The sequence below is a fragment of the Miniopterus schreibersii genome (genome assembly GCF_964146895.1).
Source record: "Miniopterus schreibersii genome assembly, chromosome: 1".
In the NCBI taxonomy this organism is placed as follows: Eukaryota; Metazoa; Chordata; class Mammalia; order Chiroptera; family Miniopteridae; genus Miniopterus; species Miniopterus schreibersii.
Genome location: NC_138101.1, coordinates 68074273 through 68090700, shown reverse-complemented (window position 1 = coordinate 68090700; position 16428 = coordinate 68074273). Strand labels below are relative to the sequence as shown.

Sequence of the window (16428 nt, the reverse complement as noted above, 5' to 3'; positions counted from 1 at the left end):
GTGGTAAAGGAACTATTAAAAATCCTTAACTTTCGTTGAGGATTTTTAATGTGCTCAGCATAGCCTTTAATCTGATGTACTTTTACTTGTGATCACCTAGTCTTCAACCTTGAGGGGAAATGTTATACTTTTACCAAAAGCATAAGAAATTGCCTTCCAGCATAGCTTCTGTCTCCCCTCAGAAACAGAATAGAGCTATTATTCAGGAGCAAGGTGGGAAAATCAGCTTCCTCTGCAGGAAACGCAGTCCCTATTGGCTGCCTCCCTTGGCCATTTGCTGGGAAGGCTTTTTTGGTTTCAATTACGGTAAACTCTTTGGATTATAGCCAAGTTCTCTGCGAGTTCAAAAGTACAAAGCTCTTTAGGAGGATTGGTCTTTTTAAATATTTTTTCAGAGGTTAAAAATTAAGTTTGAGAAAACTATCCAGAGCAGAGAAGCGTTCACAGTAGATTGAGACCCTGAATGTCTCCAACATGAAGCTTGCTCAGGTTATTCTGTTACTTTCGTGCGTCTACTTAAGTTTGTGCATGGTAAGTAATTCGATATTTATGCTAACTATTTTAAGAGAATATTTTAAATATTATAAAAATCTTGAGACACTATTTTGATTTAAAGATTACATAGTTCAGTTACCAACATGGCAGTAACAAAGACTTTTGTTGTTATCTTGATGAAAGAGCTTTAAGAAATTGCTTTTTTGTATGCTTTTATCTGTGCATAGAAATTAAACTGAATGAGAATTTTTATAGCATAGGTCTGTCATTTATAGTAATCATACTAAATAAATATTTTCCTGGCCGGTGTGGCTCCGTTGGCCGAGCATCATCCCATGCACTGAAAGGTCGCGGTTTCAATTCCCAGTCAGGGAACATGCCCAGGATTCAGGTATTATCCCTGGTTGAGGCACATGTGGGAAGCAAACGATTGATGTTACTCTCACATTGATGTTTCTTTCTCTGTGTCTCCCTCTCCCTTCCTCTCTCTCTCAAAAAATAAAATCAATAAAAACATATTTAAATAAATAAATACTTACCAAGCTCCTTCTATGTGCAAAGTATAGTGCTGAGCAAATGGCAAGACAGATCTCTTCCTTCAGTAGTCTTATGGTACAGTTGTAACAAGATGATATAAATATGCTAATGAGAAGGTAGTAAGCAAGATTTAAATAACATTTGAAAACACAAGAGAAGGAACTATTACAAGACAGTATATATTTAATTGCCAAAAAATGGTGCAAATATCATGTGCCAAGGGACTTTAATGGAAGACAATTCCTTCCTGCTAGGAGGTCAGGAAGAGTTTATGACCAAGTGGGATTTGAGCTAGACCTGTAACTCTGGATTAGACTTGATCTGTGGAGAAAAAGAGAAAGTGATTTCCAACCTTTCCAGCCTGAGAAGCCTTTAGCTCCGCCAGAGCACAAAAGTGCTCTGGCAGAAAGATAGCGAAATACAAGGCTCCTTTGTATCATGAGATGAATAAATCCGTTTGATCAGCATGGAGACTTTGTGGACAAATCAGGGAGTTAAAACTGAAATCACAGATTGTAGCCAGGTTGGAAGGTCATGTATTCAGGTTAGAAATGTTTAAGACATTTTAGATATTTATTGAGGATTGCCTACATTTGTGATCAAAGCATTTTGAAACAGCATTCCAAAAACTGTTTTTGTCTTAATGCCAGTTTATAGAAGCAAATATTTAAAGAAAACTACCTAAGAAATCAGAATTACATACTTTAAGTTTCCTATAACTTCTAAAATATGTATGCAATGTTTATAACAAATGGAAGTAAACTAAGTACTCATTGATAAGAAACTGATTAAATTATTGTACTTCCATAAAAATGAACTACCATGTACCCATTAATACGATGCATTCTATATTTACTAAAAAAGCCTGTACTAAAATCTTTTTAAAAATTTATCTTTATTGTTGAAAGTTTTACAGATGTTCCCTCCCCCCATGACCCCCTCCCCCCTCCTCCCACCTCCTCAAAAGTAGGCTTTCACCACACTATTGTCTGTCCATGGGCCATGCATATAAACATGTAAGTTCTTTAGTTAATCTCTTCCTGCCCCCCACCCCCCTCTGAAATGTGTCAGTCTGTTGCATGCTTCAATGTCTCTGGGTCTATTTTGTTCATCAGTTTATTTGTTCATTAGATTCCACATAAAGGTGAGATCATGTGATATTTGTTTTTCTCTGCCTCTTACTAAAATCTTATTTTTGTTAAATAAAAAATATATGCACACAAATATATATGTATCTGTGTATATGCACACACACACACACACACACACACACACACACACATAGCTGCTTATGTAAATGGCAATTTGAAAGTTCTTAGAGGTTATATATCAAACAGACAGCAGTTGGTATCTCTGAGCGGTGGGATTACTGATGACTTTTATTTTCTGTTTTATACATTTATGAATTTTCAGAATTCAGAAATTCTCTGTCTTAGTCATTCTATACCAAATACATGTGTGCTGATTTACAATAAGAAAAATTGTTTTTTGAAAAAAAGGCATTTCTGCTACATTTTTCAGTTCCTGCAACAAAAACAGAATAAAAAACAAAACTGAAAATAGTAGTTTTCACTTACTGTTCAATCATCCAATAAATTTGTCTTTATTCATTTAACAAACAGCATTTTGGAGGGGTTAATGTAATATTTGTAAAATTTTCAGAACTTCTTAAAATACTAGTTTATAAAAGAAAATGCAATCTAAGAAATAACTTTATTTATTTATCCTCACTCGAGAATATTTTTTCCATTGCTTTTCAGGACAAGTGGAAAGAGGGGAGAGAGAGAGAGAGAGACATCGATTGGTTGCCTCCCACACGTGCCCCAACCGGGGCCTGGGAACGAGCTAGCAACCAAGGTACATGCCCTTGGCCGGAATAGAACCCAAGTCCGTGGGCCGATGCTCTAGCCCCTGAGCCAAACCAACTAGGGCTAAAAATAACTATTTTTAAGTGGAGGCTACCATAGAGACAACATAAATGTGTTCAAAGAAGTTTTAAAATGTATCTACATTTTCAGAATGAAATAAAATATATATACAGCTGGAAGAAATTTTGTGACTGTGAAAGCTGGGAGCAGGGTTCCTTCTCTGTAGTAAAGAGCCCCAGTCCCTTTTCACATCAGAACATCCTGATGGACTCACTGGGACGTGGGTCACAGTAACGACAGAGGTGGCTGGTAGTGGGACAGGCTTAAATGGTCCTGAACAGTGAAATGAGAAGTTCAGTTTTACTGGATCTGCCAGGCAAAGAGGTAAAGAAACTCAGGAAAGGATGGCAGAAAACCCCAGAGCACAGAGGGAACGGCTGCTGTGGGAAGAACCAAGGGATACTGAAGAGCAGGGAAGCCAAGCGTTCCACTCAGTACGGTTGTCTGCCGGGTGGCACTGTGCTGGGACGTAATCCCTCCCCGAAACCTTAAGTGTTCATTTTACCCTAAAAGTGTATTATAAACCTAGGGTCCTATGGGTAGTATTTCAGAAAGGAAGTTCTGGGGTGGTGTTCAGCAGCCTAACAAGATGCTGGAAAGAGAACAGACAGAGGATGCAACATGCAGTGCCGGGAGCGAGGTCAGCAAAAAGGCAGAGGCAGGCAAAAGCGAACCCTTGTCCTTCCACGAAAAGACCCAGAAGCCAGGCAGACTCTCGGGACTGACTCAGTCAGAGCCCCGGCTCTCAGTCAAAGGCCTCAGCACGCACGTGGGCTCTGGATGAAACAACGGGCAACTTTAAAATGGCAGGAGAGCTTTGTGGCATTTCTACTTGCCCTGGTCCCACCATGTGCCCTGCTCAGGGGCTGTCCTGAAGGTGGCACTCCGCATTCCCCGTGTGCAACTCTAGCCTCTAGCTCTAGGAGGAGCAGAGCAGGCTTCATTTAAAATCAGTCGTCTGCTCTAGCCGGCCTCGGGGCTGCCTGAAAGCCTGATGCACTGCACGTGTCCTTATTTTACCCGGCTCCGGAGCCGGTCACAGTGAAAAGGCCGCGGGGCTCCTCAGAAGCCGCGTAAGGCAAAGGAAGCCCTGCAGCCCCCTGGAAGGAAAGCTCCCAGCTGAGACGTCTAATATGCCAGAGCTTGCGGGAGGGGCGGCTGCGGGACAGGAAAGAGGGTCCGAGTAGCCATGGGAAGTTAGGACATTCAACAGCTCCTGTGTATACTCGGGAATTCAGAAAGCAACACACACGCCCAGGGCCGGATGCAGACTCAGAAAAGGCCTAATAAGACCCTAAGCTTTCACCTCTAGATAAGCTCTAGGCTCAGTGCAAACTTGAAGTAAAGGAGAAAACAGAATTGTAAATGGCCTGGCTAATTGTCCAGGGAGTGCCCCAGCACGGAGCCAATTTACAAAGTCCAGGAGAGGTTTTCTATTGTTGATCTGAGCAGTTTCTTTCTCTTTCTTTCTTTCTTTATTTATCTATTTATTTATTTATTTTTTCCTTCCTTCCTTCCTTCCTTCCTTCCTTCCTTCCTTCCTTCCTTCCTTCCTTCCTTCCTTCCTTCCTTCCTTCCTCTCTCTCCCTTCCTCCCTCCCTCCTTCCCTCCCTCCCTTCTTTCCTTCCTTCCTTCCCTTCCTTTTACTCTCCTCTCTCTCCCTTTCTTTCTCTTTCTCTCAATCTCACTCTCTTTCTCTCTGGCTCCTTGTGTTCAAGGAAATATTGTCTGAACACCAGCTGAATACAAGGTAAAGGAACAGAGACTTCGGAGACTACACATACAAAAACAAAGTTCACAAGCACTGTTAAGAAAAGCCACTAAACAAGCAGCTATAGCCTATAGCAAGCAAGGAAAGCAAACCTTCAGAAGAAGGAAGAACCTGATTTCAAAAGTAACTGCATTGCAGCCTTGGCTGGTTTGGCTCAGTGGCCAGAGCACCGGCCCTTGGACCGGAAGGTCTCAGGTTCATTTCTGGTCAAGGCCACGTTCCTCTGTTGCAGGCTCATCCCCAGCCCCAGTTGGGGCATGTGAGGGAGGCAACCGATCGATGGGTGTCTCTCATATGGAGGGTTCTCTCTCTCTCTCCAAAAATAAAAAATAAAAAAGGAGAGGAACTATTTGGAGAAAATATTTGCTAGGGAAGACCATGATGAGAAGAAACTGAGGCCACAAGGAGCCTAACACTTTTTCAATGGAAGGGCCTCTGATATGGTTGTTAACTTTCAGGATGTGCATTTTTTATTCATTTCCAAAAGAAAGACACAATGTTATATTTACTCTTTTTGAATTTTTTCTATTTTTTTCTTAAAGCTCTCCAGTGAAGTCATGATTACGCCAGTTGGTTAATGCCATAAAATCTCAGTGACATACAACTTTATTTGGTTAGTACTCTACTAGTCTTCAGCTTGGCTGGGGACCAGCTGACCTAAGCCGAGCTCTGCTGGAATGGTTCTTCTTTGCTAGCCTGGCCATGTTCTCGGAGGCATGGCAGGAAAGCAAAAGGACAAACCTAGTTGCACAAGTACTTCCCAAGCATCTCTTTGTCACATCTTCTGACATCCTGTTGACCAACACAAGTCACATGGCCAGGCCCAGAGTCTAGAAGTAGGAAAGAGCACCCTGCCCCAGTGAGAGGCACAGTTTAGGACTGAGATGAAGGGAGGGTAGAAGAATTGGGGCCATAAATCATCATTTTAGCATTTGTAGAGGATCTTAAATGTTCATCTGTGCTTTCCCACTTATTTTTCTGTTGATCCTCACAACAACTCTTTGAGGATATTATTTTTATTTTCCACATTTTATAGAAGAAGAAACAAAGAGAAAGGTAAAGTAACAGCCAGTTAGTTGTAGGAGGGGACTTTCTCCTTTTTTACAAAAAGCAGTAGAAAGGGAAAGCGGTGGACTTTCCTCACTTTGATCATAGTTAAGCACTCTTTTCTTTTGTTTATAGGATGAAGACCAAAAACCACTACAATGGGAAGGGATAAAGAAACCAGAGGTAAAGCATACTGGTGTTGAATAGTAGATTGTTTCTTATTTGTTTTCTAATGACCAACCATCTATCTAAAATGGCTTCATTGTAGTCCTGCCTCAAATACAATAAAATGCACATCAAAATAATTGCTACATCTTTACAAATACCAAGGAAAGAACACCACCCCCCCCAAATTCCATATACACAAAAAAGCAGCCTCTGCTAAAGAAGTTAAATCACGTTTTATAGATGACTAGGCTATAGTAGTAATTGCTAAAAATTTTTGAACATGTGCTCCCAGTATATGTGAATATATTGACTTTTAAATGATAAAAACACTGTTGTACAAATAAATGCACCTTAAATACAAACAAAATTTTGAACACATAAATAATATTTTAATAATTTTCACCATTGATCTTTAATGGAATAATGTCACTAAATACACTTCATTAGTTTTGAAAACTTTCATTTGATTCTAGTGGCATATTAGCTGGAAAAGATACCTCAGAAAAAGCAACATATACAATTAAGCACATAGGAAGAGGTTCATCATTAATGATATTAGATGTAAATCTATATTCCAAATAGTCTGATTGGGGGCAGGCTGGCTCCCTGTTATATCTGATCACTTTTTCATTGTTTCTAACCCCATGATGTGGCTGATGAACAGCTTCTACTGGGGTTAGAAGTGTAGACTGTCATTTTCTTACTTACTGGTGTTGCATTTTGGCATTATTTTCAATCCAGCATTCATTTCACTATAAGAATGTCTAAGCCACTTCTCCATTTGTGAAGATTATGTTAAAAATCATGTTAGCTAAGACTAGATCATATAGTCCATAATGTTCCTTTATCAAGCATATGTATGTGAACTTCTGTCTTAAAACAAAACCCTCTTGCCCTAGCCGGGTGGTTCAGTTGGCTGGAGTGTGATCCCGTACACCGAAAGGTTGAGAGTTCAATTCCCAGTCAGGGCACATACCTAGGTCGTGGGTTCCATCCCTGGTTGGGGGGGCATACAGGAGGCAATCGATTGATGTTTCTCTTTCACATCTCTCTCTTTACCTATCTATCTATCTATCATCTATCTATCTATCTATCTATCTATCTATCTATCTATCTATCTATCTATCTACCTATCTATCTATCTATCATCATCTATCTATTATCTATTATCTATCATCTATCATCTATCTATCATCTTTCTCTCTCTCTCTATCTCTCCTTCCTCTCTTTAAAAATTGATAAACATATCCTTGGGTGAGGTTAAAAAAAAACACTCAAAACCATCTCTTAACCTCATAACCCCCTCCAATTATCACCTCATTTCTTCCCCTTTACATCTAAACTCTCAAAAATATCCTGTGCTCAATTTCTCTTTTTCCGTTCTTTCTTGAACCCAGTCAGGCTTGAATTCCCACCATTCCACCAGAATTACATTTGTCAAGGTCACCTTCTTACTGGAGATGCATTAGACACAGCTGCTGATCCCTCCTTCCTTCTCCTTCCCTCTGTGCCACCAACTCTTTTTATTTATCTATTACTTTACTGGCCACATGGTCTCATCTCCTCTACTAAATCTTCAACATCTGCCAGCCTATAAATGTTGGAGGGCTCACACCCTCCAATGGCTTTGTATTTCATTCACGAATAAGCCAAAGTCTTTTCAGTAGTACACAAAGCTCTACATGATCAATTGCTTGCCCCTCCAATACTCGGACCTCCTATCCTCCTGATCTCCCTTCAGCAATTTCTCCCCTCCAGCCACAGTGGTCCCCCAGGCCAAGTGCACACCACCAGCACATATGCTTCCACCCCACAGATTTTGCCCTAGGTGTTTCCTCTGACCATGACGCTTCACCTCTAGACATCTGCATGGCTCGCTCCCTCACCTTCAGGCTTCTGCTCTAAGGTCAACTTCTCCCCAAAGTCTTCCCTGTCAACCCTATACAAAATAGCAATCCTCCCCATCTCTCTCCACCATCTCTCTCTCTCACCCTGCACAGTGTTTGTCACTGTATGACATACTATATATTTATTCTTTATTCATTTTTGTCTGCTTCTCCTACTAGAAATGTAAACTCTTTGACTTTGTGCTGCTCACAGTTGTAGCCCCAGGAGCTAGAACAGTACCTTGCACATAGTAGGCTCTCAACAAATATTGAACGAATATGTTATGAATGCTGGCACAAGTGCCAACCCATGTGTAAATATCAGTAATGATTATTTTATTTCTACTTTTTCAATAAAACATATAAATTAATATAATTTCTGTTATTTTACCCACTGGGTTAACTTTACACTCCCAGGGTATACATAACCCACTGAAAATTATTGGTTTACGGGAATGGTTTTCAGTCTTTGGGGAGCATAAGAATCCTTATGGAGTTTGTTTAAAGTACAGATTCCAAAGCCTTCTCCCAGAGATTGTGGTTCAGGGGTCTCTTGTTTGGGTCCAGGAATCTGCATTTGTAAAATAATGCACTACATTAACACTCAGATGGTCTAGGGACACAATGGGAATGCCTAATCCGTGTATCTGGTAGTCTTTTTCAGTCTGCAACTCCAGACTCAAGAAAAATGGAAAAGGCTTCTAGAGCATGTCTCAGTCAGCTCACACACCGCTCACACAGAGAATGATTTAGGTTCCATGCTTCCTAGACAAGTGGTTCTCAAGGTTTTGGATTATGGAGACTGTGTCCAGATACCTGGTCTCTATCAGTCAGTATTGGCTAGGGTATGCAGCAGTAAAAACCAGTCCCCAAATCTCAGTGACGTAACAACAACAAAAGTTAATTTTTGCTCATGCAAAGTCTACTATGAGACTGGGTGACTCTCCAAGGAAAGTATCCCCCATGAGTTGGCCCAGCATTCTAGGCTGCTTTCAATTCTATGGTATCTCTGCAACACGTATCTTCATGATCACCATGGCAGGGCAAGAGAAAGCAGGGTCATTTTTCAACGGCAATTAAATGCTTCCACATGAAACTAATACATGTTACCAAAGCTCATATTTTATTGGCCAAAGCAAGTCACCACCGTGTCCAGCCTCAAGAAAATGCAATCTTTTCGTCTGCCTGAAAGTAAGGTAAAATACAATTTTGTAAAGAGTATTAATGTTTACAACAAATATAAACATTAAAAAACATTTAGAGCCCTGGCCAGGTGGCTCGGTTGGTTGGAGTGTCATCCCGTACACCAAAAGGTTGCGGGTTCGATCCTTTTACTATTTACCTCAGAATCCTTAATAACACGTTCATACAGCCATTTGTTTTAACCAATCCCCTGATTTTTCAGCCATTCCATGTTCTTCAGCGGTACTAGCTGCCTTAATTTCTAAGCTTTCCTGGGTGAACTGCTTCATTCTTTCGGCCTTCCCTTATTATGCATGGGTTTCCATGTCCTCTGGTCTGCTAACTCCCTCACCACCAGCCCATCTGCTTTGCAGACTCCACCATTTTTATAACATCTGAAGTCTATAGTTCTCCCTCATTCTCTTTGGCTTTATTGGTTACGTCATTTTTAAAAAGACTCTTTTACTCTCATTTTATTGGGACTTGAAGAGACTTTTTTTAAAGCCCGTGTTCGGTGTCCCACGGCTAAGCACAGGACCTGCGAAAGGATTAGCCCACACCCCGCTCCCATCCTTCGCTTCCCATTCTGGCCTCGGCTCACCCGGGCCTGGTTTCTGCCCCTGCCACTCAGCTAAAACTATTTCTCTGAAGGACCCCGATGACCTTTGCGCGTCAACTTCAGTGGCCTTTTGTCAGTCTTTGTCCTCTGAAGCTCTCTGCGACATCAGACACGCTGAGCAAGGGAAACACAGCCTCTGGCTTTCTCCACATCTTCGGCTCCTTAAGTGTAAATTTTCCTCCAAGTTCTGTGTTTGCGTGGTGTGGCCTTTTTTCACCTTTCACACCGTGAATACCAGGCCCGCCAGGTGAGTCTCAGCTGGGAGAAAGGCGAAGCTCTCAACTAAAGTGAAGGTTAGAGTTTCAGTGATTACTGTGCAGGGCTGGGCATTGTCATTGTTGTTACATGATTGTTCCTGGGACTGAAAATCTTTTAACTTTTTGTCTTTGCTCTTAATTTAAGGGTGACTGAAAAATTACAACCCTTGCCCAAGTTTCTTTGCAAATATCAAGGAAAAACGGGACCTCCAAAAGATTTAAAGGGATAAAGGCAGGAATCAAGTTGATTTCTTCCTGCATCCAATTAAAATACCACTGTTTCAATAAAAAGGTGATAGTCTCTGCTGTCGGGGCACTTACTACAGGAGCTATGTAACTATACAACTTTCAACTCTAGTATGTGGTACATGGAACCATGAAAAGTAGGTAACGGGTGGATTTCATTCCAGATCAGGGTGTCAAAAGCCAGTGTAGTGAATGATCGATTTGTCCAATTTTCTTCTTTCTATGGCTATTTAATAATTTATTGGAAAGCATGTTGGATAGGATGATTTTCACAGCTTTTGCACATTTTTGCATGGTTTTAATCGACTGGTTTTTATTTGTCTTCATAATAGCACTTAAAGATTGATTTGTTTCTGCCCAGCCTGCTGTTACCACAGCTGGAGGGCACTGAGAAGAGAGAGGCTCTCATTGCTGGGGGCTAGGGACACTAGAGGCCAGAATGCCCATCCTCCAGAGGGGGCCACTAGGACACAGAGAGAGAACACTGGCTTCCCAAGACTGACTTTTGTCCCAGTTGGCCTGTTCCCAGCCCTCATCACATTCCTCTGGATTCCTACAGGTCTAATTGGGTTTTTTCCTGTCTGATCTATCTCCGGAAAGATTTTCCTCAAATGCGAATTTGCCTCCCAGCTTAAGGTCTCTTGGTGGCTCCCTCAGGACCTGCTCCCTTACCCTCTCCACCACCTCTCACTCTGTTCTCCAGCCTTAAGTGCACTGTTCTTTCTCACACTCCTGCCTGGTGTGCCTACTCACACCCCTCTGCCAGCAGCCTCCTCCCCAGCACCCCAGAACCCAGCCAGACATCGGCTCATCCAGAAAATGTTCCCAAGTCTCCTAGTTGGCCAGGAGCCTGGAACACTGTCCTCATGGCACCCTGGCCCACATGGGTCAGAGACCCATCAGGCAGGCTTGCTGGCCTCCCTTCAGGTTAGGGAGCTCATTAGGACCGAACTTTTACTCTTCTGGCCTGGTGCTTCCTAACTCATTTATTGACTTAATTGATACCTGAGCTAATGATCTGTCTTCCAAGCCTCAGACACACATTTCCCCTTCCTACATAATATCTCTACGTTCATGTCCTCAGGCACCTCAGACTCGACAGGTCTCAAACAAAACCCATAGTGCTCTAATTTAGCTTAATATCTATTTTGATTGTTATTATATCTCCTTACCGGGACTCAACCTCAAAACCTAGGACCCACCCTCAGCCCCCATGCGGTAAATTGTCCAATCCCGTTGCTTTTGCTTGCTCGTGTCTTTCCAAACGTTTCTCATGCTCACTGCTGCTGCCTCTTCCTCCCCAGTTTCCTGACCAATGGCCGCCCCATTTGAAGCACACACACACACACACACACACACACACACCCCCCAACCACATACCCATCCGTCGGGACTGCTCACAAGTCCCTAAATACAGTCTGCACCATCCCTCCTGGCTTTGCTAGCACCAGCCCTCTGCTAGCACCTGTCTTTCCTCCCCGTGCTCCACTGCTACCACTTCCATGAGGCCTTTTAAAATCCCCCCTGAGGACATCTGTCATACTTTAAACAATAAAGATAAATTTAAAAATAAATAAATAAATAAATGAAATCCCCTTTGAAAAACTTACTCTCTTCCACTCCAGGAGCACTGGGCATATTTGTACCACTGTTACATCGCTTACCTCCGTCTGCCTTGTACCCAGTTGTTATGTGTGTTTCTATCTTATCTAGATACCAAGCCCTTAGAAGACAGAGCCCATCCCATGGTCATCTTAGAGGAGTTTAACAAATAGTTTTACATTTATTAATAGAATCAATCAATTTCACTCATCAATTCATTTTGTAAGACTATATTTAGCATCAGATTTGTGACTCCTTAACATGACTGATGAAACTCATTGATTTCTTCTGTGGCAGAATTTTATTGTGGCTTTCGGATAATAATAGCTCCCATTGATTTCATGCCTGCTACCTGTCAAGCATTATATGCGTATTATTTCTAATCTTCCCAATAACCTTACAAAATAGAAGAACTCATCCCCAGTTTACAGATGAGGAGACTCACATTCACTAGGGTAGCTTGCCCAAGACCATATAACTGTAAGTGCCCAAGCTGGAACTAGAAGCTGGGTTTATCTAATTCTGAAAACAGCCAGACCACACACCCCTCATCTGTGTGTGACGTAGGTGAGTCTGTTGGATTTCTTTCCTTCACTTACTCATATTCAAAGAGGAGATTTTGGGTTGTTGCTAAGTTAGTGCCTATTTTGTGTTTTATAGGTAACTTTGACATCAGAAACATCTCAAGAGGATCTGGTGGACCAAAAGTGCTTAATTGAAAAATACACACATCTCTCCTGCCATAAAGTCTTCTGCCAACCATGGCAGAGATGCATCGAAGGAAAATGCATCTGTAAACTCCCTTATCATTGCCCAAAGAATGGTACCACGGTGTGTTCCACTAATGGGAAAAGCTTCCCCACTTACTGTCAGCTAAAGAGTTTCGAATGTCTTCATCCAGAGGCAAAGTTTTTAAATAGTGGAGCATGTACAGCTACAGGTAGGAAAAGCTTAGTTTATTCTATGATATAAGAAGGAAATTGTCTATCATACTTTCTGTTAGAAACTACTTTTCCTATGAAATGTTATGATGACAATTCAAAATTCTCTCTAGTCTCAATAGTAACTGGGGTGATAACTAAAGATATCAGAATGTAGCCCTAGCCAATTTGGCTCAGTGGTTAAAGTGTCAGCCCGGGGACTGAGGGGTCCCAAGTTCAATTCTGGCCAAGGGCACGTTCCTCGGTTGTGGGCTCCATCCCCAGTGCTGGTCCAGGCTCATGTGGGAGGCAACCTCAATGTGTCTCTCTCACATCAATGTTTCTCTCCCACTCTCTCTGAAAAGCAATGAAAAAAATATCCTTGGGTGAAGATTTTTTTTATTTTTTAATTTTTATTTATTTATTTTTAATATATCTTTATTGATTTCAGAGAGAGGAAAGGAGAGGGAGAGAGAGAGATAGAAACATCAATGATGAAAGACTCATTGATTGAGCCCGCAACCCAGGCATGTGCCCTGACCAGGAATCGAACCCCGATTGCCTGGATCCTAGGTCGATGCTCAACCGCTGAGCCACGCCCAGCCGGGGTGAAGAATTTTTTTAAAAAAAAGAAGTCAGAATGTAGCCAGCCCCTGGGTCCAGAGCCCCAGTCCTCCCCTCAGTGCCTGTGCAATGCTTTGTCACCCAGGCCTTCAGAATTGTCCCCACCCTCACTTCTACTTAGCTAAAGGGTCATTTACTTGGTTCAGAGCCCAGTGAAAAAGTCTTTACATGAGATTGGTGCTGATACGGAGCCTCCCTCTGGCCCTCTGGCCCCAGTCATTTCTTCCAGCATTCATCCCACCAGCCCCTACCCCTCTCCCTAGCCCTGATCCCACTGGCCCTGATTCAAGGGGAGCTCAGGCCACTGCTGCTGACCTAAAACATACTCCAACCTAGCAAACTTGGCACATCAGATCAGAGAGCTTGTCCACACTCCATTCAGGTGCCTAATGTAGTAAGAAGGCTGCGACACTCATAAGTGGATTAGTGGAGGGGTTAAGATTAGGGATCTCAATGTCATTCAGGTTTAATTGCAAGACTGCCCAAGCCCCAATTTGGTTATTGATGAGCTATGTGACCTCTCTGGACCCCAGTTTCCACATCTGCAGGATGTGAATAATAGTGATTCCTAACTCATAAGACTCTTGTGAATAAAATGATGCATGCAAAGCTCTGCACACAGTTTTGGCGCACAGAAAGTGCTCGTGGAATTTTAGCTACGACAGCAAACTTCAGGCTTGTCTTCTGATACAATTATCACAGGCTCTCACTCGATGAATTTACAGAGGAATGTTCAAAACATTTTTTTTAAAGGCATCATGATATACACCAGCTCACAGTCCCCTAGATATTTCTATGGTGCTGAGTTAAGGTGGTGAAGGACTGTGGAAAAGGGGAACGACAGCTCGCTATTGGCGCCCATCTCCCCTACCTGTTGGAGCGGAGGAAAGCAATCGCGGAGATTATTTTGTCAGTGTCAGACTTTTGTTCTCTTGAGGCATTAAATGCCATAAATATATGAGAGTGCACAAACCTTGCCTACATTTTCATTACTTGTTCCACATACTTTAAAGAGCACGGACTTTGGAGTGAGATCAATATTGTACAGTGATTTTCAACCTTTTCCATCTCACAGCACACATAAACTAATTACTAAAATTCTGTGGCACATCAAAAAATATATTTTTTGCCAATCTGACAAAAAAAAAAGGTATAATTTTGATTCATTTACACCAGACAGCTGTTGTTGTGTTGGCTGTTGTCATTTTCTTTCTGACAATCTCAGGGAAAAGAGGTCAGTGTCCCTGACTAAATAGTCAGGCATTGCATGTTTTTAAAATTCTTGCAGCTCACCGGTTGAAAATCGCTGATATAATAGGTTCAGATTCCTGGCTGCACCACTTGAGAAAGTAACTTAACTTCATGTATAAAAGTGGAGGAACTTAGGTTCCTCGTGTGTAAAATGGAGATAAATATCAGCCTAATCTTCATAGGGTTGATGTGAGGATTTTGTGATAATTCCATGTAACTGGGTAGCACAGCCACTGACCCATAATAAGCCCTCATAAAATAATTGCTTACGATTACTTGTTAAAATCTTCACGATGTTTAAAGTTAATTTGAAATTATGTATCTTATTATTTTCAAGGCTTTTTCATCAAGAGGAAAAAAGTGAATGCCTAAATGTTACACATTCTTTTGGTTTTATTTTAGGGCAATTTAATATTTCCTTGAAGTACGGCAGTAGAGATTCAGAGGGAATTGTTGAAGTAAAACTCGTAGACCAAGATAAGAAAATGTTCGTATGTAATAACAGCTGGGGCATAACGCAGGCCAATGTGGCCTGCCTCAACCTTGGATTTCAACAGTGAGTGCCTAACGTCAGGGGATTTTCTCAGGGTTGATTTTCTTGTTCCAACTATTTGTTTTTTGATTACCTGATCTTTCTGTGTCTCAGCTTCCTCATATGTAACCTGAGAGTGTTAACTGCCTGCCTCAACCCAGCATTGTTATGGGGATTAAATGTGCTCATGGTTGACTAGCGCTTAGAACACTGCTGAGCACAGAGCAACTGGAAGTTTGTTAAAGTTTCTGGATACAAATTCTTCGCTGGTTTGGAGAGTTGCAAACACATTCATTACTGTCTGTCTCTACTCATCTATACTTATGTACACTTTTTCATACCTAATATTATTTATTTATGCCTTCCTTTTTTCTTGATCAACATTGCATAGATTTGTCTATTTGATTAGTGTTTGGGATTTTTATATTTGTAAATTGTCTCATGTTTCTCTATTTTCAACCTCATTAACTTTTGCTATTGTGTTTGACTCTCTTCTTTTCAGCACTTTAATTTTTCTAATTCTTCAAGGTAAATACTCAACAATTTTTAATTTTTTTCCCTAAGGTAAGCATTTAAAGCACAAATTTTCGCCTAATGCCTCATCTGCATACCATTAGCCTCCATAAGTGGTATTTTATTTATTGTTGAGTTCAAAATATTTTCTAATTTTCAATATGATTTATTCTCTGACTCATACATAATTTAGAAGTGTTTTTTTTTCCCTAATGAATATGTTAGTTTGCTTTTAGTAAACTTTTCCTATTGTTTTTCTATTTATTTATATTGTAGTCAGAGAATGTCTCTATATGATGACAATTGTTTAGATATTTGTTGAGGCTTGCTTTGTGCCGAATATATTTTAAATACTTCATATGCAGGGTTCTATATAATAGATATGTTACTTATTAGAATAAGCAAGCTTGTTCACTGCCTTCTTCAAAGTTTTCCCAATTTATTTACTTATAAGTTTTTGTGTCTTTATCTTTTAAGTGTGTCCCTTATAAACAACATATATCTAGATTTTTTTTTTTAAATCCAACATGACAATCACTGTCAGAAAGTGTAGTCCGTTTACACTATTGTGATTGTTTACATTGTTAAAATTATTTTTCTTACCTTAGTTTGGGCTTATTATTTACCCTGCTTTTTCTGTGCTCTTGTTTCTTCCTTTTATAATTTCTATTAGGTTAATAACGTTGTTGTTGTTTTAATCTTCCCCCTTGTCTTCCTCTATGTGGTTTAGAAACTATACATTCTATTTTTATTCCTTTATTGCCTATCTTTACATTAACACCTTGAATCCTTGACTTAGGAAGTCCTCAGCCTCTTCGGGACTAATACAAAGAATGCCACTGCCCTCTCA

General features: G+C 40.9%; 1 protein-coding gene across 2 annotated transcripts in view; it reads left to right on the top strand.

Annotated features, from left to right (window-relative positions):
- The first annotated feature begins 317 nt into the window (after nt 1–317).
- Nucleotides 318–16428, top strand: part of CFI (complement factor I) — a 44572-nt gene continuing 28461 nt past the window's right edge. For both annotated transcript variants that reach the window (XM_081116110.1, XM_081116109.1), the window contains exons 1-4: nt 318–531; nt 5914–5961; nt 12399–12678; nt 14936–15089. In XM_081116110.1, coding sequence (XP_080972236.1) covers nt 475–531; nt 5914–5961; nt 12399–12678; nt 14936–15089 — 539 coding nt within the window. In that variant the 5' untranslated portion in view covers nt 318–474. The remainder of the gene's footprint in view (nt 532–5913; nt 5962–12398; nt 12679–14935; nt 15090–16428) is intronic.